The sequence below is a fragment of the Pongo pygmaeus genome, chromosome 1 (genome assembly GCF_028885625.2).
Source record: "Pongo pygmaeus isolate AG05252 chromosome 1, NHGRI_mPonPyg2-v2.0_pri, whole genome shotgun sequence".
NCBI lineage: Eukaryota > Metazoa > Chordata > Mammalia > Primates > Hominidae > Pongo > Pongo pygmaeus.
The window spans coordinates 182,253,045-182,276,226 of record NC_072373.2 but is presented as its reverse complement, the minus strand read 5'-3'; the positions used below and the strand labels follow the sequence as shown (position 1 = coordinate 182,276,226).

The following is a 23,182-nucleotide window of genomic DNA, read 5'->3' as shown; positions in this document are numbered from 1 at the left end:
AAGGGGCTTATTTTCTGTATGTAATACTCTGATTCCGTGGTGCAGCTAGAGGGTTCCAGGCTGAAGACCGTTCGGTATCCTCAGCACATGATGCTCTATGCTCCAGGGCTTGCCACAGTGCCACATTTCCTCAGCCAAAGGCCTCCCACCTGACCTAGCCTAGAAAAAATGTCAGTCCCTTTGGGAGTGGAACAGACTCAAGGCTGCTTCTCACTCAGGGCTGCAGGCACTCAGTGAGCACTCATAGAAACTGGGAGCTGAGTGAGGAGAAGGAGCACTAATGGGTGGGGGCAGGACCCCAGGTGGGAAGAATTGCGGGGGAAGGTACACAGGTCTGCATGCTTCCAGTTCAGTAAGAAAAGCCAGGACACTCCTCTCCACCCACTCAGCTCAGCGCCCATCTCTGCCTAAACTACTGTATCAGCTGCCTCCTTCTTATCCACCCCCATGCTGGCCCCAAGAGGGATTTTCTGAAATGCCAGTCACCACCTACATTCACTGACTTGCTCCAGTCACTGTAGGCATAAACACAAGTAAGATACCAAGGTCCCCACCCTCAAGGGGCTCACATCTAAGGCAGATGCACCCCAAGTCAATAATCACATTCAGAGAGATAAATGGGGAGTACAATGGGGCTGTGGATTTTCCCAGGCTAGGAGTCTGGGCTTCCGAGGAAACAGCGCTCAGAGAGCTGAAGGTGAGGGAGGGTGTGCCCCTCTAGGAACTGCATGGAGTTCAGTTGAGCAACCAGGAAGCACAGGAGAATTCTGACCCAAACCCTGGGGGGCATGGAGAGAGAAGAGCCTCTTTGGGAGAAGCTGCCAAGGAAGAAGGTGCCTGCAGGACAACTTAGTCACTATGACAGTTGGTGGACAGTCAGCTGATGGAAAGCTTGAGAACAGAGAGGTGTTGGTTTACCTGGGCCCTGCAGCATGGAGAAGGAGGGGCAATGGGAAGCTGGACAGGGCAGGGCAAACACAGCCCTGTGAGGGCAGGAAGATGAGAGAGTTGAGCTTTGCATAGGAACTCATACATAAGTGTGGTCGGAAGACAAGGCTGTGAAGCTGGTGGGATTAGCTGGCTCTGAGATTCCAAGCAAGACTCTGGTTTCCAGAATCTTCAGTGAGGGCACAGCCTAAAGCCTATGGGAGACAGGAGCTATGGATCTATAAGTAGGGGCCTGACCCTCCACTTACTGTGAACTGTAGATGGAGTAAACTGGACTCAGGGCATGTAATCCTAAAAGCAATTTTCTTAATCAACTGACTTAAGCAACTTGTTCAATGGGTAAAATCCTTCCCTTGTCTTCTGGTTACAATTAAGCCATAGAAATCCCTGCTATCACTTTTAGTCTGAAAACACAGTCTCAATTTGGATATTGTAATGCCCAAGGCCATAGATTATGCAACACTTCAATCTTCATGCAAACGTAAGACTTCTCCTTCCTGCAGGTCCCACCCCCAGCTAGGGCTGCTGCAGGGCCTGCCTACCTTGGGAAAAGGGAATGTATCCAGCTTGTCATGTTTCTCACTCTCTTCCTCCCCACTCGAGAACTGCTAGGTCTGACCTCTGGGAGCAGCTGTTTGAGGAGGGAGGAGGAGTTGTAGGGAGCAGGAAAGTTCTGCCTTTAGTAGGATGCTCTTACGAAGGCTCTGGCTCATGGGCCTGGATCAAGCATAAGGCATCTTCCCTGTGGATGCCCTGGTAGAGTATGAAGGATTCCCCCCAGCCTGGGAACCTTCCCTGTGCACTCTTCACTAAGCACTGCATCCCTAAGCCGTGGGCCACTTCAGTTCTTCCACAGCCTCCACACTTCCAGCAGTTCACTTCCAGATCCTGTCAGCTGAGGACCCAATCCGCCTAGGGAGCATATGGAACAGGATGGAAGATCTCAACACTGTCTTTTTCATGTACGTGGCCCACATCTAGTTCACATAAACACATGCCAAAGAAATACTCCCACAATCTTTGCCCAACCCCTACAGAGCAGGCCAATCCCAAACCAACGACTCCCAACTACCCCCACCTGCATACTCCACCAGGACATCCACAGAGGAGAGTCAGCCTTATGCTGTTCAGGCCCAGGAGCCAGAGCCTTCTTAGGAGCGTCCTACTCAAGTCAGAACATTCCTGCTCCCTACAACTCCTCCTCCCTCCTCGAACCGCAGCTCCTGGACGCCGGACTTAACAGTTCTTAAGTGGGAAGGAAGTAAGTGAGAAGCAGCGAGGAAGCCAGAGGCTCTTGCCCTTTATGTATTTTTGGCTTGAGTCCGACCCTGGTCCACGGTGCCCCAGCTGAGGGGCATGCCTCCCAGCTCTCCACATTTCCCTGCCAATGCTCCTGGACCCAAAACTACACTTGGGGCAAGGGGCAAGCTCAAGGCTGCTTGCCCCACACCCCTTCCCCCATCATTAGGAAAATGCAACAAAGATTTGTCTAAATAAATGTTTACAAAATCTTTTTGTATCCCCCTTATAGAGTCTTTGGAATTGCAAATTCAGTTCTTAGTATTTCCTTTACAAATCTGCTCTTTATTTTGTAATGTGTATGTATATTATATCTTTTTTTCCTATACATTTTATTGTGGTTAAATATACATAATGTATAGCTTATCATTTTTCAGTATAGAGTTCAGTAATATTAAGTACACTCACTGTGTTGAGCAATCATTACCACCATCTATCTCCATAACTCTTTTCATCTTCTCAAACTGAAACTTTTTACCCATTAAACAATAACTCCTAAGCCCTCCTCCTCCAAACCCTGGCAGCCACTATTCTACCTTCTGTGTCTATCATTTTGACAACTCTAGGCACCCTATATGAATGGAACCATACAGCATTTGGGTCAAGGACGAATGCTATATAGTTCCATTCATATAGGGTAGATAAGCTCTCAACAAAGGGCATTCTTGAATGGCAACCAAGAATGTTGTTTCTGTTGCTTAAGTCACCCAGTTTGTGGTCCTTATTATGACAGACCTAGCTATAGGCTTTAAGGAAAAAAGGCAGCAAGACTGGGCATCAATGATCAAGGACTGTTGCTTATGAGAGGTGAGAGTTTCAATGTGAGCTTTTAATCTAGTAAACTCTCTATTTCTTTTCTTATGTATTTGTTTCTTGCCACTCAAAAATTCCCTTTCATTCAGCTTAATGTCAAGGTTTATCTCTGTTGTAGTATGTGTCAGCACTGAATTCCTTATTAAGGCTGAATGATATTCCATTAAATGTATTGACTACATTTTGTTTATCCCTTCATTTGTTGATGGACATTTGGGTTGTTTGCATCTTTTGGCCCTTAAGAATAATGCTGCTATGAACATGGGTGTACAAATATTTCTTTGAATCTCTGTTTTCAATTTCTTTTGGATATATGGCCAAAAGTGAAATTGCTAGGTCATAGTAACTCTATTTTTAATCTTTTGAGGAACTACCATACTGTTTTCCATGCAGGCTGCACCATCCTGTATTTCTACCCGTGATGCACAAGGTTTCCACTGTCTCCACGTCCTCACCAACACTTGTTATTTTCTGTTTTATTGATAATAGTCATCCAAATGGGTACAAAGTGATATTGTATCACAATGATAAATGATTAGTGGTGTTGAACATCTTTTCATATGCATTTTGGCCACCTGTATAACTTCTTTGGAGAATTGTCTATTCAACTCCTTTGCTTATTTTTGAGTGGGGTTGTTAGTTTCTTTTTTTTTTTTTTTTTTTTTTTTTTTAAAACTACTATTCATTTATTTTTGTTTTTGGTTGTTTTTTAAGACATTATTGTTCGGGCATAAAAAATGACTTTGTTTTCACTTGTATATTTTCCTTAACATCTTTAGAGTTCATGTCTAATTTTAACATAATAAGTATTATTATTTATATATGATTCCCTTATATTATGAAATCGGTATTTGCAAGTGCTAATTGAAATGAATATGTTATTTTGTCAGTATCTGACTTATTTAATTATAATTATATTAATTACATTTGAAGTCTATTTATTAGGATAACTGATTTATAGAAACTTCCTTTATATAAAACGTTGACTCTGGCCAGGCGCCGTGGCTCACACTTCTAATCCCAGCTTTGCGAGTCTGAGGCGGGCAAGTCACCTGAGATCAGGAGTTTGAAACCAGGCTGGTCAACAAGTGAAACCCCTTCTCTACTAAAAAATACAAAAATTAGCCGGGCGTGATGCTACATGCCTGTCATCCCAGCTACTTAGGAGGCTGAGGCAGGAGAATCGGTTGATCCCAGCAGGCAGAAGTTGGAGTGAGCCGAGATTGCACCACTGCACTCCAGCCTGGATGACAGAGTGAGACTCTGTCTCAAAAAAAAAAAAACAAACAAAAAAAACCCTTTGATTCTTTTACTGTGTCCAATGTATGGTAATCACATTAAATATTCCTAATGCAGTTCTTTTCTTCTTAGAGGGCAGTAGATCTAGGGACTTTCTGCTTTGAGAGAAAGCTACATATATCTTAGGAACAATGAGTTACACATTGGATATTGACGTGTGAATTGGACCCAGGAAAGTTCACAGGGAAAGCAATTGCTTTTTTTTTTTTTTTTTTTTTTTTTTTTGAGACAGGGTTTCGCCTTGTTGCCCAATTGGAGTGCAGAGCCGCGATCTCAGCTCATTGCAACCTCTGCCTCCCGAGTTCAAGCAATTCTCCTGCCTCAGCCTCTCAAATAGCTGGGATTACAGGCATGTGCCACCACGCCCGGCTAATTTTGTATTTTTAGTAGAGATGGGGTTTCTCCATGTTGGTCAGGCTGATCTCGAACTCCCAACCTCAGGTGATCCACCCGCCTTAGCCTCCCAAAGCGCTGGGATTACAGGCATGAGCCATGGTGCCTGGCATGCAATTTTTTTTTTTTTTTTTTAATTTCTGAAGTATTTATTGATCATTCTTGGGTGTTTCTCGGAGAGGGGGATATGGCAGGGTCATAGGATAATAGTGGAGAGAAGGTCAGGAGATAAACACATGAACAAAGGTCTCTGGTTTTCCTAGGCAGAGGACCCTGCGGCCTTCTGCAGTGTTTGTGCCCCTGAGTACTTGAGATTAGGGAGTGGTGATGACTCTTAAAGAGCATGCTGCCTTCAAGCATCTGTTTAACAAAGCACATCTTGCACCACCCTTAATCCATTTAACCCTGAGTTGACACAGCACATGTTTCAGAGAGCAGGGGGCTGGGGGAAAGGCCATAGATCAACAGCATCCCAAGGCAGAAGAATTTCTCCTAGTCAGAACAAAATGGAGTCTCCTATGCCCACCCCTTTCTACACAGACACAGCAACAATCTGATCTCTCCTTCCTTTCCCCACACTTCCTCCCCTTCTCTTCAACAAAACCGCCATCGTCCTCATGGCCGGCTCCCGATGGTCGCTGTCTCTTCGGAGCTGTTGGGTACACCTCCCAGACAGGGCAGCCGGGCAGAGGCGCTCCTCACCTCCCAGACAGGGCGGCTGGGCAGAGGCGCCCCTCGCTTCCCAGACGGGGCCGCCCGGGCAGAGGCGCTCCTCTCCTCCCAGACGGGGCGGCCGGGCAGAGGCGCTCCTCACTTCCCCGACGGGGCCGCCCGGGCAGAGGCGCTCCTCGCTTCCCAGACGGGGCCGCCCGGGCAGAGGCGCTCCTCAGTTCCTCCCAGACTGGGTGGCAGCCGGGCAGAGGCGCTCCTCACCTCCCAGACGGGGCGGCCGGGCAGAGGCGCTCCTCCCTTCCCCGACGGGGCGGCCGAGCAGAGGCGCTCCTCACTTCCCAGAGGGGGCGGCCGGGCAGAGGCGCTCCTCACTTCCCAGACGGGGCGGCCGGGCAGAGACGCTCCTCACTTCCTCCCAGATGGGGTGGCGGCCAGGCAGAGGCGCTCCTCACCTCCCAGACAGGGCGGCCGGGCAGAGGCGCTCCTCACCTCCTAGATGGGGCGACCAGGCAGAGGCGCTCCTCACTTCCCAGACGGTGTGGCGGCCGGGCAGAGGTGCTCCTCCCTTCCCAGATGGGGCAGCCAGGCAGAGGCGCTCCTCACTTCCCAGACGGTGTGGCGGCCGGGCAGAGGTGCTCCTCCCTTCCCAGATGGGGCAGCCAGGCAGAGGCGCTCCTCACTTCCCAGACGGTGTGGCGGCCGGGCAGAGGTGCTCCTCCCTTCCCAGATGGGGCAGCCAGGCAGAGGCGCTCCTCACTTCCTCCCAGACGGGGTGGCGGCCAGGCAGAGGCGCTCCTCACTTCCCAGAGGGGGCGGCCGGGCAGAGGTGCTCCTCACTTCCTCCCAGACGGGGTGGCAGCCGGGCAGAGGCACTCCTCACCTCCCAGACGGGGCGGCCGGGCAGAGGTGCTCCTCATCTCCCAGACGGGGCGGCCGGGCAGAGGTGCTCCTCATCTCCCAGACGGGGCAGCCGGGCAGAGGTGCTCCTCACTTCCTCCCAGACGGGGTGACGGCCGGGCAGAGGCACTCCTCACCTCCCAGACGGGGCGGCCGGGCAGAGGCGCTCCTCACCTCCCAGACGGAGTGGTCAGGCAGAGGCGCTCCTCACTTCCCATATGGGGTGGTGGCCGGGCAGAGGCGCTCCTCACTTCCCAGATGGGGCAGCCGGGCAGAGGTGCTCCTCACTTCCTCCCAGACGGGGTGGCAGCTGGGCAGAGGCGCTCCTCACCTCCCAGACGGGGTGGCCGGGCAGAGGCGCTCCTCCCTTCCCAGACGGAGTGGCCAGGCAGAGGCGCTCCTCACCTCCCAGACGGGGCGGCCGGGCAGAGGCACTCCTCACCTCCCAGAGTGGGCGGCCGGGCAGAGGCGCTCCTCACTTCCCAGAGTGGGCGGCCGGGCAGAGGCGCTCCTCACTTCCCAGAGTGGGCGGCCGGGCAGAGGCGCTCCTCACTTCCCATAGGGGGTGGCAGCCGGGCAGAGGCGCTCCTCACTTCCCAGATGGGGCAGCTGGGCAGAGGTGCTCCTCACTTCCTCCCAGACGGGGTGGCGGCCAGGCAGAGGCGCTCCTCACTTCCTCCCAGACGGGGTGGCGGCCAGGCAGAGGCGCTCCTCACCTCCCAGACGGGGCGGCCGGGCAGAGGCACTCCTCACCTCCCAGAGTGGGCGGCCGGGCAGAGGCGCTCCTCACTTCCCAGAGTGGGCGGCCGGGCAGAGGCGCTCCTCACTTCCCAGAGTGGGCGGCCGGGCAGAGGCGCTCCTCACTTCCCATAGGGGGTGGCAGCCGGGCAGAGGCGCTCCTCACTTCCCAGATGGGGCAGCTGGGCAGAGGTGCTCCTCACTTCCTCCCAGACGGGGTGGCGGCCAGGCAGAGGCGCTCCTCACCTCCCAGACGGGGCGGCCGGGCAGAGGCACTCCTCACCTCCCAGACGGGGCGGCTGGGCAGAGGCGCTCCTCACCTCCCAGAAGGGGCGGCTGGGCAGAGGCGCTCCTCACTTCCCATATGGGGTGGCAGCCGGGCAGAGGCGCTCCTCACTTCCCAGACGGGGTGGCGGCCAGGCAGAGGCGCTCCTCACTTCCCAGATAGGGCAACAGGGCAGAGGCGCTCCTCACTTCCTCCCAGACGGGGCGGCCGGGCAGAGGTGCTCCTCATCTCCCAGACGGGGCAGCCGGGCAGAGGCGCTCCTCACTTCCTCCCAGACGGGGTGGCAGCCGGGCAGAGGCGCTCCTCACATCCCAGATGATGGGCGGCCGGGCAGAGGCGCTCCTCACCTCCCAGATAGGGCGGCCGGGCAGAGGGGCTCCTCACATCCCAGACGATGGGCGGCCAGGCAGAGACGCTCCTCACTTCCTAGACGGGGTGGCGGTGGGGCAGAGGCTGTAATCTTAGCACTTTAAGAGGCCAAGGCAGGAGGCTGGTAGGTGGAGGTTGCAGAGAGCCGAGATCACACCACTGCACTCCAGCCTGAGCACCATTGAGCATTGAGTTAGCGAGACTCCGTCTGCAATCCCAGCACCTCGGGAGGCCGCGGCAGGCAGATCACTCGAGGCCAGGAGCTGGAGACCAGCCCGGTCAACACGGCGAAACCCCGTCTCCACCAAAAATACAAAAACCATTCAGGCGTGGCGGCGCGCGCCTGCAATCCCAGGCACTCGGCAGGCCAAGGCAGGAGAGTCACAGGAGCCCGAGGCAGGGAGGTTGCAGCAAGCCGAGATCCCGGCAGTACAGTCCAGCTTCGGCAACAGAGGGAGACCGAAAAAAGAAGGAGAGGGAGACCGAAAAAAGAGGGAGAGGGAGAGGGAGAGGGAGAGGGAGAGGGAGAGGGAGAGGGAGAGGGAGAGGGAGAGGGAGGGGGAGAGCTGTTAGTTTCATTTGTGTTGATTTATTGGAATTCTTCATATATTATAGGTACTAATCCCTTATCAGATGTATGATTTGTAAATATTTTCTCCCATTCCATTGGTTGCCTTTTCACTCTGTTGATAGTGTCCTTTGATGCTCAGAAGTTTTTAATTTTGATGAAGCTCAGTTTATTTATTTTTTCCTTTATTGCCTGTGATTTTGGCATCATCACCAAGAAATTATCTCCAAGCCCAATGGCATGAAAATTTTACTCTATGTTTTCTTCTAAGAGCTTTATTTTCTTAGCTCTTGCATTTAAGTCTTCAATCCATCTTGAGTTAATTTTCATATATGGTACAATGTAAGGGTCCAACTTCTTTCTTTTGCATAGGAATATTCCATTTTCTCAGCATCATTTGTTGAAAATGCTGTCATTTTCCCACTGAGTGGTCTTCACACTCTTGTCAAGAGTCATTTGACTGTATCTGTGAGACTTTATTTCTGGGCTCTCTGTTCTATTCCATTGGTTTATATGATTGTCTTTATGCCAGTACCACACTACTTTCATAATTGTAGCTTTGCAGTGAGTTTTGAACTCAGGATGCATGAAACCTCCAACTTTGTTCTTCTTATGTATAGTATGTCTTTGTGCCTCAGTGGGAACTTCCATTTATTGGCCTGTTATATTTCTATACTTTTTTATGCATGGCTGAAACCATTTCCCTTTCCCATAAAGCTTTCTCAGTCTCTCCAACAAAGGACTTCATTGATCCTTCCTCTGGGCTATCCAGCTAAAAGGAAGAAAGGGGTGGACAAACATGACCTATTTTGTGTCAAAGGCACCTGTCTTTTGACTGTCTGTATTCCCTACAAGGCATGAACGACTAAAGACATGTGTGCTCCCTGAACAGGGTCAGGGATAGGACAGGCCTCACTTCATGTAGGACTGACAGCATGAGGACATCCTTCACTCTCGGAAGTTCTCTGAGAGAATATTCTGGATAATTGAGGCCTCAGCTTTGAATGCCAACACCTGCCTAAAATGTTTGACCATTTTGCATGAAACTCTTCCTGCCTGGGTTTCATACTCCTTGCCTTCTAAATAGAAAACTCATAATGACCACAGTCATCTTTCCTTGATGACTCTGGGTCGGCCGTATGTGTGTGAATCTTGGCTGCTACTCAAGAATGCCCTTTGTTGAGAGTTGATCTACCCAGTTTTATAGGTCTGTTTGCCCTGATTTAGTCATCTTTTACATTGTCTTTCCTAGACTTTCCAGGTTTAATGACCTCTCATGCACCATCAACCCATTAGCTGCCATTCTCCTTGCTGTCCCTGTGTAGCTTTGCCCCCTCTCTTCTAATTTGTTGTGAATTGGGATATGAATAACAAGACTCTGGCTAAAACAAAAATAAACAGTCTCTGAGTGGGGTCACAAGGCTCACTGATAAGTCAAAGATTTAGGTTTTGGGCATGAGTTTTAGAATGTCTATTCTGGCTGTTTCAAAGCCTTTTTTACTCCCTTCCTCATGCTCTGTTGGTCTCTGGGCTGCTAATGTGCCTGGTTAGCTTACAGATAAGTCTTAGATGCATTCGAGGAGAGGCTACTATAAACCCAAACCTGCTAGTTTTGGATTAGGTAAGTGTGCAGGGGTTGGGGGTCAGCCTCAGGTATCTGTGATGTGAATGGGAAGACAGAGCATGCAGGCAGCAGAACACTGTCCTAGTCCATCCCTACTGCTACAGCAAAACACCTAAGACCAGGTAATTTATAAAGCACAAGAATTTATTTCTCACAATTCTGGAGGCTGGAAGTCCAAGATCAAAGCCCCAGCAGGTTTGGTGTCTAGTGAAGGCCCAGTCTATGCCTCCAAGACGGCACCTTGTGGCTGTGTCCTCACATGGCAGAAAGTGAAAAGGCAAAAGGGCCTGGCTAGTTCACTTAGCCCTTTTATAAGGTACTGATCCCACCCATGAGGGAGAAGCCCTCATGGGCTAATCACTCCTAAAGGCCCTACCTCTTAGTAATGTTGCATTGGGGATTCAGTTTCAACATGAATTTTGGAAGCAACACAAGCATCCAAACTATAGCAAACCCCAAGGGCTGGGTGAGGGGGTTCCTTGTGGGGAGCATAGAAAGAAGTACAAGACTCAGCTGTCTTCTCCCTGCGACATTCGTCTTCCCTTCTCTGGAAGAGTCATTTGGATCCAGAGCCCTCACTGTGGTGCGCTCAGGGGCCTAAGCTCAGACCACTCCTTCCCTGCTCCCTGATTAACACCCGGAGATCTGCCAGCCTCATTTCCCACTGCCCCTGTATCCAGCTCACCCCCAGGGACCACCGGGCACCTGTCCTTCACATTTTCCTGATGTTTCTAATGCTGCCCCTCCTGCATCCCTGTTTATCTGATAAACTTGCCTTTAAATGTGTATATGAAGGACTCTTCCTCTGGTATCTAATCCTAACAGGTGCTAGATCCCATGGAGACCTGATCCTGCTGGGGACTACGCTGACCTCTCTCCCAGATCAATATCCCTCTCCTCGGGGCTCAGCCTGGCCAGTGCCTGATGTTCTGGGATAGGAGAACTGGGGAGAGAAGGCCTAGGACCCTGCCTCTCACTTTTCTTTCCACCAAAAGGGGAAAAAAGAGGATCTGGTCCTCACACCCAGCCTCGGGATCCTTATAGGATGCTGGGGATGGGGTGCGGGACAGAGCCAGTGAGAGCTGGGGATGGGGCACGGGACAGGGCCAGTGAGATCTGTTTTCCTGCTGCTCTAGTCTGGGCCCTACAGCAGATGCATGCAGAGTAATATTTGTAAGACTGAAATATTCCAAATACAGCTACTTTGGAAGGACCATGTGAGCAGATATATGCACGTGGCATCTGGGCCCCTTGGCTAGATGGTGGTCGATGTCGGTTTCTTTGTGTTAACCCCAAGAACATTCAGTAGCTCAGGGTTTGCAGAGGTTCTCAGGAGCACATCTTAGCCTCATTGGTGTTGTGAGGCAGGCAGGGCACAGATCACACTGATGAGGACACCCAGGCCCAGAGACATTTAGCAACCTGCCCAAGGGCATCTGTAGTTCAGTGAGAGGTGGAGCTGGGACTGAAATCTAGGCAGCCTGAGTCCCAGAGATGGTCTTCCCTGGACCCAGGGAGCACTGTATCTTTTTCAGGGAAGGCCTCCTGACCACAACCATTTCATCTGTCACGGTACAGAATAGGAAGTATGCGTCAGGCATCAGAAGATGTGAATTCTGGCTCTGCCTTTTCAGAGATGGCCCTGCCTAGTTCCTTGGAATAAACGATGGTGTCTTCCCTGGCCTCAGTTTCCTACACTATATAAAAAGAGAAAGCAACATCTTGATAGGTTGGAGTGGGAGTACATGAGGTGGTGGCCACTTTGCTAGGGTCACAGTACACTCCTCACCTCCTTCCCCTTGTCTTCCTCTCACTAGGTAAAAGACAATTGCATTGAACTCTTAAGAAAATTGGACTCCAGTCCCGGCTCCACCTTTACTTCCCTGGGCCTTGGTTTTCCCACCACACAGGAATTTGAACACTTTGATTTCTGAAATCCTTCCCACCTCTGGGGTTCCAGTATTCTGCCCCTTTTCTCCTCTTCCTCCTCCTCCTCCTCCCCCTCCTCTTTCTCCTGCTCATCTGGGGTTAGGGAGATTGCGTGTATGTGTGTGCGTGTGTAGTGGCAGCAAGGAAGGGGAAGGAAGGAGTCCTGCAGGGGCTGGTGGTGGCAGTTGGGAGAAAAGGAGGCAGGACTGTATGTGCCAGCAGGGCTCAGAGTTTTCTCACCAACTAAGGGTGCTTGGGGCAGTTTAATCATTAAAGGAAAGGAATGAAGCCAGGAGCACCTCAAAGTCCAGCCTGCTGTTGACCAACACTAACAGATGAGCAAGGAGCTGGCAGCAATGGGGCCTGGAGTTTCAGGGGACGGGGTCAGGACTGAGACAGCTCCACACGTAGCACTGGACTCCAGAGTTGGTCTGCACGCCTACGACATCAGCGTGGTGGTCATCTACTTTGTCTTCGTCATTGCTGTGGGGATCTGGGTAAGTGGGCCCTGAGGCTGGGGCTAGCAGGGGAGGTAGTAGTGGTCTCTCAGCTTGGGTGGGGCTGTGGAGCTGGGGCAGGGCTAGGCAGAAAGAAGCAGATCATAGAACCATGGGGCTGAGAAGGAAGGGCCTTCAGGAATCAGGCTCCTGATCTCATTTTTAGAAGGGCAGAGAGGGGTGTGGCTGGTCTGAGGTCATACAGAGAGTCAGAGGCAGACCAGGCCCCCGACTCCTGACTCCTCTCTGAGTACCTGCTGCCTTTGGCCTCAACCATCCCTGGTTGCCCTGAGCCTCACTCCTTCCTTCTTCCCACCCCAAGGCCCCCAACTCTGAGAACTCTTGACCCCTGGCCCTACCTCAGTCCTGCATTCGTTAGCATCTTGGCTAAGGTGATTTCTAAATGAGAAGGGGCTCATGTGCTCTCAGGGAAGGGTGCCAGGCTGATTCCAAGGTTCCTCTGTTCTCCATTGTTCCCAGGAGCCTCGGTGCTAGAGGCAGGGGCCAGGCTTTGGGGTCAGGGAAACCTGAGTTCAGGTCCCAGCTGCAACAATAAGAGCCTCATGTCCCTGGGAACATATGAGGCCTATCAGCTTTCTCAGGTGAACAATGAGAATAAGGACTACGCTGTGATCATTCAGCAACAGGACACACTGCAGCACCTGGCACGGTGCCTGGTGCCCGATCAGCAGGCAATAAATGGCTGCTATTATCACCACGGCGTTCTGCAGAAGTGTGAGCACCTTTAGACTCTGCTGTGATTCAAGTCCCAGATGGTCACTTCCTAGGCTGTGGCCAGGTCAGAAACCCTCTCTAGGCCTCAGTTTCCTCATCTATAAAGGGGGGTGAACAGTCCCTGCCTTCTAGTGCTGGTGTGAGGAAGAATTGGGCTAACAGATTATCACTGGCTCCTGGAAGTGGCCAGCCGAGAAAAGCACCAACTCCTCTGTGACTTTGGACAAATTGCTTCCAATGTTGGGCCTCCATTTTCACATCTGTAAAATGGATCTGTTTTACTCATATGGCCTTAAAGAGGATCAGAGCTGACAAGGGAAATACAAGCAAAAGCTTAACAAGCACAAGGCCCCACACACATTTATCACTCCCTCCTGACTGATTATTTTCCCTTAGGGGAAAGTCAGAGAACTGTTGGCTTTTGCATCTGAATAGCTGCTTCAAGTTCATCCTTCCCTACCCACTGCCCTGCCCTCACCCTGTATCTCCAGAGAATATTCCAACAGGCTGCTAACTTACCAACTACTGGTGTAAGACAGGGAGGTCCTGGATGGGGCTCAGTGGCATGATATGACTTCAACCCAGGGCAAGGGAAACTCCAAAACAGTACCCATAACTCTACTCAGGGCTCAAAGTCTCACAGTCAAACTGCAGCCCTCTCTGTCCTCCCGCCTCCAGTGTGGGAGCTTGGCTGGGAGCAGGGAGGGGATCAGCTCAGAGAAAGGGTGAGCACTACACATCTAAGGAGGTGATACCAAATCATACTCTGAAAGTGCACTTTGGGGAGGGAAGGATAAGGGGACGAGAGTGCACAATCAATGGCTTCACACACGTGACATCCGTTACCTCCTTTGCTCTTCACACTGGCCCTGGGAGATGAATGACGAGGCTCACAGAGAAAGTGACTCTGCCAAGATACATAGCTTAGAAACCGTGGAGCCAGCCTCAGGCAGCTCTCTTCTGCCTCAGTTTTCACCCTCTGTGTCCCCATAGTGCCTGCACCGAGGGGAAGGAAATCTGCGGGGAGGGGGCAGGGCAGAGGTTCAGAGAGGCTGGAGAAATCCTCATCTCATCTATTTCCTTTCCAGTCGTCCATCCGTGCAAGTCGAGGGACCATTGGCGGCTATTTCCTGGCTGGGAGGTCCATGAGCTGGTGGCCAGTGAGTTGACCCTTCTCAACCACCTCTAGTGCAGAGGCTCCCAACTCTCTTCCTCCCCACTATCCAAGCACTTGTCCCATCTTCTCGCACCTGGACCAAGGCAAAGACCTCCCCGTTGTGTTTCCTGACTCTGGGCCCCTTCTCTCCCACCCAAACCCACCCCGCAACCTGAGTGGTCCTGCTAGCACACACCTTGGACAAACATCCCCTGGCCCCTCCTAAGTGTGGCCCTACATCTGGCACTTGACTTGCAGTGATGAATCTGGAATGTCCCTGTCCTAGAGAAGCTCAGAACTGAGTGGGGCAGATAGATTCATAAACATCATGCGCACTGCTGAGCCAGAGGGAAGCAGGGGGCACTCACCAGAGCTTGGAAGCCCCTGACCACCAGACAGTGGAGTCGGCTAGGGCTAGGAAAGATTTTGGGGGGAAGGTGACACATAAGCTTAATATTGAAGAGCAGTTAAGTTAGGGGAATCGCAGAGGTAAAATCCCCAGCAATCTCAGGGAAATCGATCCCCAAACCTTTGTGAGCCACAGTTTCTCCCATCAAGCCACCCCATATTTCTATTGGTCCTCAAAATTAACTTCCTCCTCCTGGAATGGGATGGAGGGAGGAAAGCCCTGCCTCAAAAATTACCAGTAGAGTCATCAGCCCCAGTGGTAGCTGAAGCAGTATACACACCCAGGCAAGCAAAACTCACACACGGCATGTGTGCATACCCACTCCCACATGCACACTCTCACACACTCACACACAACACTCTCACACTCACATACAAAGGCACCCACACACGTTCATACATGCCCACACTTATACATGCTTGCAAACTCATGCACACAATCACACTCCTATTCTCACACTCACACCTTCTCTCACGCACTCACACACTCTCACTCTCACACACACTGTCACAATCACATACACTCACATGCACTCACACTCATGCTCATTTGCACACTTAGATGCGCACACTCAGACTCACGCATTCATGCACACTCACACCACCAGCCATCTTCATGCCTCTTCCCACCCTTCTCGTTCTCACCACCTTCCCCACTCTCTAGTGATCACAAACTCGTTAAAGAGTAGCAGAAACACAGGAGGCCTCCAGGGCTCTCTGGAAGGTTTAGGTATCTGGGACAGGAAGAAGTAGGGGCAGGGAGCTCTTGTCTTGTCCAGCATGACAGAATCCCCAGGGATGGCGGGGAGCTGGGCCTGGAAGCTCAGGAACAGTGGCGGTGTCACTGGTGCTACCAGCCACCTTCTCATCAGGAAAAAGGAAAAACCCTTCAAAATGGTTCTTTTCAGCTAGTGCCCCCCAAATCACAGCCCTGGAAATGAAGGAAAGGAGGAGAAAGAAGCAGGACAGAGCAGGTTCCTCTGACCACTTCAGGAGAAGCCCAGGGGCCCTGCTGATTGTCTGGTCAACCCACAGAGAGCCGAGCTCTGGCCCGACGATTAGTGTGAGGAACCCGAGGCCTCCGAACAAGAAGGAGGCCTTGGCAGGCACTCCCAGGTTCCCACTGCGCCCCAAACACAGAGCAGGCACCCAGTGGGAAAGAGAGGATGTGCTCCCCATCCTCTGGTGGGCCAGGCTGTGAGCTGTGCCTCCTGCACCTGAGACCTGGGTCCTGCCTGAGGCCAGAGTGAGAACCAGCTCTGGGTAGGGAAAGCTCAGTCCCACCAGCATTGCTGGAGTGTTTGTCTGGGCGTCTGCCCTGTCCTGAGTGTGTGCCCCATGAACAGTGTGGGGCTTGGGAGGCTGAGAGCAGAAGGTGCAGTCGCCCTTCCTGTTCCAGAGAGGCCTGCATGGTCCTCCTCCCCATGCCTCCCCTGCTGATCTTGTTGAGGTCTCCTGGGTTAGGAGCAGGAGAAGTGAGGTTAAAAATCCTGGGCTGGGTTGGGGTGGAGGTGCCTCACTGCTCCAAGAACTGCCTGGGGGAGGCTTCTTCCCCTGAAGTAGGAGGCCTTGGTGTTCTCTGCTGTGACTGGGTGGTCCAGCCCATCCCTACCAGCACCCTGGGACCACCTGAGAGAGGAAGAGTGAGTGTGTGTGTGAGTGCCTGTGTGAATTTGTTTCCATGTGTGAGTGTGTATGCATGTGTGAATGTGGGCACTGTGTGTGTGCATGAGTGTGCTTGTGTGTGTGTGCTTTGTGAATGTATGTGCACGTGTGTGCATACCTGTGCGTGTGAGGGCATATGTATGAGGACATGTGCATATGTGTGAGTGTATGTGTGCGACTGTGCAAGTGCGTGAGTGCATGTGTGTGTCAGTGTGTGCGTGTGAGTGTGTGTGCGTGTGAGAGTGTGGGTGTACTGTGCCTGTGTGTGCGTGAGTGCATGTGTGTGTCAGACTGTGTGTACTGTGCCTGTGTGTGTGAGTGCATGTGTGTGTGCATGTGTGAGAGTGTGTGTGTACTGTGCCTGTGTGAGTGCATTTGCGTGTCAGTGTGTGTGCATGTGAGAGTGTGTGTGTACTGTGCCTGTGTGTGAGTGCATGTGTGTGTCAGTGTGTGTGTATGAGAGTGTGTGTGTACTGTGCCTGTGTGTGTGTGAGTGCGCATGTGAGTGTGCATGTGCATGTGTCAGAGGCGCTAGCACCAGGGCCTCAGCAATGTCAGGCCCGTTGCTCATTCTGTGCCTTTACACTGCTTACTGCCTTTGTCTGAATTTCTCAATGCTTTTCCTCTCCTCTCACTTTCTCTCTCACAGCACCTCTGGAAGAACAGGAAGTTGGGCGGAAGTGAGTCCCACATTGTATAGGTGAAGAAGCTGAGGTGTTGATAGAGGAAGTGGTTTTATTGTGGTGACATAGGATACAAAAAGGAACACGGCTCTGCCCCCAGCTGCCCCCAGCCCTCTCCCCGAGGTCTCCTTAAGCCTCCTCCCAGGCTCCAGAGCCCCTTCCTCTCCCCCTTCTCCCCTCCCAGTCAGAGATCCCATCTAATAATAAGAGATAATATTGACCAAGTGCTCATTAAGTGGCAAGCACTATTTGTGTAGTGTTACTGGAGCCAGACAGCCCGGGATTGAATCCTCATTTGGTCACTTACTAGTTCTGAGACTTGGGCAAGTTAGCTATCTGTGCCTCAGTTCACTCATGGGTAAGATGGGGATAAAAGTAGCACTGAGGGTTGTGGCGAGGATTAAATGAGTCCCCATACTCAGAAGGCCAGCTGGTTCCTGGAGATGCTGCACAGGCCCTGACTGCCCTGATCATGCTCACCATCATCACAGCTCTCTACTGCCTCCAAGTGCTTGGCTGCCCCGCTGGAGAACTAACTCAGCTCAGAGGTCAACCTGGCCTGTGCTCAGTCCCTCAGCTCCTCCCTCTGCCTGGCTCACCCTGGGGTGGTGGGAGGGCCTTTCCTTCCCTCCTGTGGGGCTTCCCTATCCCCTTCAGCTTCCTTCCTTTGGAGGCCCTCAGACCCATAGCCTCAGGGCGGAGGTCCACACTCCCCACTTTCCAGGTTTCCTTCCCACTTTCCCTTTTTTCCCACTTCACCATTTACTCACTGGGTGACCTGGAGCCAGCAAATTCATCTTTCCTTACATTAGTTCCTTCCTCTGTAACCTGGGATGACTAATACCCCTCCCTGCGGATATCTGTGGAATTAAATGTATTTATGAATGTAGTGCCTGGCATACAGTGGGTACCCAATAAATGTCAGCTCCATGCCTCCTCACTACTCATGGTCCTCACTCCAGATTCATTCAGATCACTCCCGACTCCTGACCCTTGACCCAACTGTGCCTTGCAGATTGGAGCATCTCTGATGTCCAGCAATGTGGGCAGTGGCTTGTTCATCGGCCTGGCTGGGACAGGGGCTGCCGGAGGCCTTGCCGTGGGTGGCTTTGAGTGGAACGTAAGGAAGCTGGCCTGGTTTCTCCAGAATACTGATGGTCTAACCCACCTCCGTCTCTGGGATTAGTGCTGGGAGGATCCTTAGAGATGCCTGGGAGGCTACATGGTGAATCGAGAATCCATTTCACAGTCAAGAATCCATTTCACAGATGAGGAAATCAAGGTCTGGAGGAGACAGAGGGATCCATCCAAGGTCACACGGGAGGACTGGGGTCAGGTCCCAGGTCCCTTATTTCTCTGTTCGGGGGCCTCCCACAGCACAGCACTGCCTCTGGGTGGGAAGCTGCCCATCTGTCTACATCCAGGACCTGGATACCTTCTTCTTCTCCCCACTCTCCCAGGCAACCTGGCTGCTCCTGGCCCTTGGCTGGGTCTTCGTCCCTGTGTACATCGCAGCGGGTGTGGTCACAATGCCACAGTACCTGAAGAAGCGATTTGGGGGCCAGAGGATCCAGGTGTACATGTCTGTCCTGTCTCTCATCCTCTACATCTTCACCAAGATCTCGGTAGGTGTCACTGCAATGTGGTCATTGTGTCTGGAAATGCTAATTAGGGAACTGCTGAGTGCATCACCATGTGCGTGTTGCTGAGGGAAAGCTGACAATCACAGTTGAAAAAAGGAAGACAGGACCTATAAACATTTAACGCATGTTCTGCCTCGGCACTGGGGTACTCAGAGATGAATGATAAATGTTTTTGGAGTGAATGACAGCCCCTGCACTCAAATAAATCACAATCCAGAGTTCATTCATTTATTTTTTAATTAATGGATTCTTCGTTCATCAACTGTGCATTAGTTGCCTAGATTTTTGGAGTTAGAAAGGTCTTTAATCCTCCTCTACTGACCTAAAATCAGGAAACAAACCTAGACAGGTCAAATGACTTGCCCAAGCCCACACAGAGGGCTAGCTCTAGAACTGAAGCTGAAGTGTGGGTTCCATGACCCAGTCCAGGCTCCTGCCACTCTGTTATGTTTTAGACCCCATAACAGGTTCACAAAACAATCATGGAATGGTATCTACAAGCATACACTAAAGGGAACTGAATCACTCCATTGCCAGGTCTAGGGCTGAAAAACACTTTAAGGCCCTTGTCCCACCAATGTTTGAGAACACCCTAAGTCAGCTTAAGCTCAGGCTATAAGCCCATGTCTGCTAATAAACCCAAGTATGTAGATGACCCAGACCCATGCCTATCTGCACCAGGGCTTCTGCTGCACTGGGTCAGCCGTGGGCCACCTGGCAGCCAAGCAGGCTCTGCTCTGCCAGGGAGCAGCCAGCAACTCTCTGGTTCTTCCTCTCTTCTCCTAAATGAGCTCTTCTTCTCCAGCCCAGCACCTTCCTTCACTTCCTCAGCCTTCCACTTCATTCCTCACCACTCCCTTCATGTCTAGCAGACCAGCTACACAGTTAATTTATCTCAGTTTGGAGGCTTTATACAGTACTTCTCTGCTTTAAAGTCTCCATGGCGCCTCGGTGTCTGCAAGATAAAACCCACACTCCTTAGCATAGCACTTAAAGCTCATTTTCATCACATGATGAGGGCTGAGGGTGCCTGGTGTTGCTGGGCAGGCAGGTGATGTGTCCATACAACCCTACTGAGGGCCTCGGGTGGCCTGGCCTCTTGGGTCCTGGCTCTTTGCAGACTGACATCTTCTCTGGAGCCCTCTTCATCCAGATGGCATTGGGCTGGAACCTGTACCTCTCCACAGGGATCCTGCTGGTGGTGACTGCTGTCTACACCATTGCAGGTAGGCAGAGGGAAGAGGGCAAGAGGGAAGCTTCTGACTGGCAGAGACCGACCCAGAGACAAAGACTGAAGGAGAAACAACCAGAGAGAGAGACAGAGTGACAGAAAGCTGATGCTGATAGCGAGAAGGAGAAACAGGCGAGGCAGAGACAAACAGAGGCTGAGACAGAGACGTAGAAGAGAAGAACACAGGGGAACAGAACGAAAGACACAGGGACAGAGACCAGGGGGATAAAAAGGGCTGAAATGGGAGGAGGAACAGGTCAAGCAGAGACAGGGAAGGACAGACAGTAAGAAATACCGCAAAAGACTAACTGCCCAGGGAGCAGGGTAGAGAGGGGAACTATGACCCAAGCCAGAGTCACCGCAGGCTGCCCCAGGCAGAGACCACAACCCACCTCCTCCAAATCTCCTTGCACAGGGCTGGGCACCCTGCGAGGCCAGCACAGGACAGCCTTACTTACGGTTAAGTTGGGGTCCAGAGACGGGGGCATTTAGATGGGCATTGGGAAGAGAAAGCAGGGAGTATTCCTGGCAGAACTACAAGTCAAGGAATGGATTTGGGATATTAAACAATAACACAAAGCTGTGGTATGATGGCCACAGTCAGCTGCTGTCAAGACAGACAGAAGGGACCCCAGCACCTTTGACTGTGACCAGCTGGCATCCTGCCGGGGAGGGAGAGAGGGGAGCACTAGGTGTGGAGAAAGGAAGGTGGCCAGAGTTCCCCTGCTAAGAGGGCTCTGTGTCTTCTCTGGTCTCCCCAGTGTGGCCATGCACAGGGCAGGCAGCCAGAGAGGACCCCAAACTGGTGCTGACTGATGAGCCCTCTCCTTGGGTCCCCAGGGGGCCTCACGGCCGTGATCTACACAGACGCTCTGCAGACGGTGATCATGGTAGGGGGAGCCCTGGTCCTGATGTTTCTGGGTAAGGAAGAGACCTAAATATACCCCACCCTCATTCTTAAATTGCTCTCTGTCCTGTCTCTGTTACCTCCACAGTTCGATTGAAACTTTCCAGTGCATAGAGCCATGTGAGCCATGTCCTCTCTCCAGGCTGCGGCTCCCAAAGAGCAGGGTTCTCGCTACTTCAAACCAAGGGTCTTGAGCCCAAGCCCCATCTTCCTCCTTCACCCCCAATCCCCATGCCATTTCCAACCTGAGGGCCCACATGAGGCTGGGGCTGGGCTTGCTGAGTGACAGGCTCAGTGGGGTCTCAGGGCTGCTTCACTCACTGTCTCCTCACAGGCTTTCAGGACGTGGGCTGGTACCCAGGCCTGGAGCAGCGGTACAGGCAGGCCATCCCTAATGTCACAGTCCCCAACACAACCTGTCACCTCCCACGGCCCGATGCTTTCCACATGCTTCGGGACCCTGTGAGCGGGGACATCCCTTGGCCAGGTCTCATTTTCGGGCTCACAGTGCTGGCCACCTGGTGTTGGTGCACAGACCAGGTAATCCCCCAGCCAGGCTTAGCCTAGCCTGCCAGGAAGTGGCGTGGCTTCCTGCAGAAAAACCCAGTGCCTGGATGCATAGAGGGTTGGACCTCATTCTGGGATTGTGACTGGACTGGAGTAGGGGCACACTCATGCCCAGTGTCAGGGCTCACCTGTGGCTTAGTGAGCCTCTCCTCTACCTGCACTGCACTCCTCATTTGCTGCCCTTTCAGGTCATTGTGCAGCGGTCTCTCTCGGCCAAGAGTCTGTCTCATGCCAAGGGAGGCTCCGTGCTGGGGGGCTACCTGAAGATCCTCCCCATGTTCTTCATCGTTATGCCTGGCATGATCAGCCGGGCCCTGTTCCCAGGTAAGAGTGAGCCTTGCTCTCTGGGTATTGGGATCTGAGGCTTTCAAGGAGTGTCTGGAGAATGGGAATGTGGCCCTGGGCAATGTTAGGCCAGAGCAGGGGTTGGCAAGTTTTGTCTATTAAGAATACATAGCCGGGCATGGTGGCATGCACCCATAGACCCAGCTACTTGGAAGGCTGAGGATCCTGAGTCCAGGAGGTTGAGGCTGCAGTGAGCTGTGATTGCCCCACTGCATTCCAGTTTGGGAGACACAGCAAGAGAAACCCTCTTGAAAAGAAAGAAAAGTAAAGAAAAGAAAAGAGAAGAGAAGAGAGGGAGGGAGGGAGGAAAGGAAGGAAGGAAGGGGAAAGGAAGAAAAGAAGAAGGAAAGAAGAAAGAAAAAGAAGGAAAGAAAGGAGAAGAAAGGAAGAAAGAAAGGAAAGAAAGAGAAGAAGAAAAGAAGGAGGAGGAGGAAAGAAAGGAAGGAAGGAAGGGGAAGGAAGGAAGGAAGAGAGGGAGGGAGGGAAAGGAAAGGAAAGAAAAGAAAAGAAGGCTGGGCACGGTGGCTCACTCCTGTAATCCCAGAACTTTGGGAGGCTGAGATGGGTGAATCATGAGGTCAGGAATTCAAGACCAGCCTAACCAACATGGTAAAACCCCATCTCTACGAAAAATACAAAGATTAGCTGAGTGTGGTGGCACATGCCTGTAATCTCAGCTATTCAGGAGGCTGAGGCAGGAGAATCACTTGAACCCGGGAGGTGGAGGTTGTAGTGAGCCAAGACTGTTCCATTGCACTCTAGCCTGAGCGACAGAGCAAGACTCCATCTCAAAAAAAAAAAAAAAAAAAAAAGAAAAAGAAAAGAACACATAGTAAGCAGTTTAGGCTTTGTGGGCCAAACATAATAAGTATTTCAGTAGAAAAAATGTGAATCAGGTAGTAAGTATATGGACAAGAAATTTACCAAAGACCCAGACACCATTTGCCCCTCAACCTTGTAGACATAGGTCCCTGTCAGAGTCTCCAGTGAACATTATCCTGTAGTTTTGGAAAGCAAATACTAGGCCAACCTGAGAAGCCACGAGATCACAGACTCTAACTGCCATCACTTCTTCCACAGACGAGGTGGGCTGCGTGGACCCTGATGTCTGCCAAAGAATCTGTGGGGCCCGAGTGGGATGTTCCAACATTGCCTACCCCAAGCTGGTCATGGCTCTCATGCCTGTTGGTGAGTCTCTTCTCCCCACCCCACCCTGCACTCTCACCTCCAGCCTCCTCCAATCTCCACTGCCCAGGAGGGAAGGCACTAACATGGATGGGAAGAGGGAAGAAAACTATTCACCTCTGCACCCCCATCCTAACACACACACATACTTTTTACAAGCATTTGTATGTAAGACACCAGCTTTGTGGGCAGGTTCTGGAGATGCAGAGATAAAAGGCAGGCCCCTGCTCAGGCATCATGCGGTCTCCAGGCTGCCTGGACTTGCCAGAGGCACAATCCAGTGGGACCAGTGTGGTGACCCAGTATGGGCTAAGGGAGCCCTAAG

The 23,182-nt window shown here is 51.9% G+C and overlaps 1 protein-coding gene across 2 annotated transcripts in view; it reads left to right on the top strand.

Moving 5' to 3' along the window:
• Positions 1-23,182, top strand: part of SLC5A9 (solute carrier family 5 member 9) — a 44,879-nt gene that overhangs the window by 7,673 nt on the left and 14,024 nt on the right. For both annotated transcript variants that reach the window (XM_054473773.1, XM_054473774.2), the window contains exons 2-10: positions 12,098-12,332; positions 14,156-14,227; positions 17,995-18,099; positions 18,440-18,604; positions 19,743-19,848; positions 20,694-20,774; positions 21,095-21,300; positions 21,516-21,651; positions 22,753-22,860. In XM_054473773.1, coding sequence (XP_054329748.1) covers positions 12,171-12,332; positions 14,156-14,227; positions 17,995-18,099; positions 18,440-18,604; positions 19,743-19,848; positions 20,694-20,774; positions 21,095-21,300; positions 21,516-21,651; positions 22,753-22,860 — 1,141 coding nt within the window. In that variant the 5' untranslated portion in view covers positions 12,098-12,170. The remainder of the gene's footprint in view (positions 1-12,097; positions 12,333-14,155; positions 14,228-17,994; positions 18,100-18,439; positions 18,605-19,742; positions 19,849-20,693; positions 20,775-21,094; positions 21,301-21,515; positions 21,652-22,752; positions 22,861-23,182) is intronic.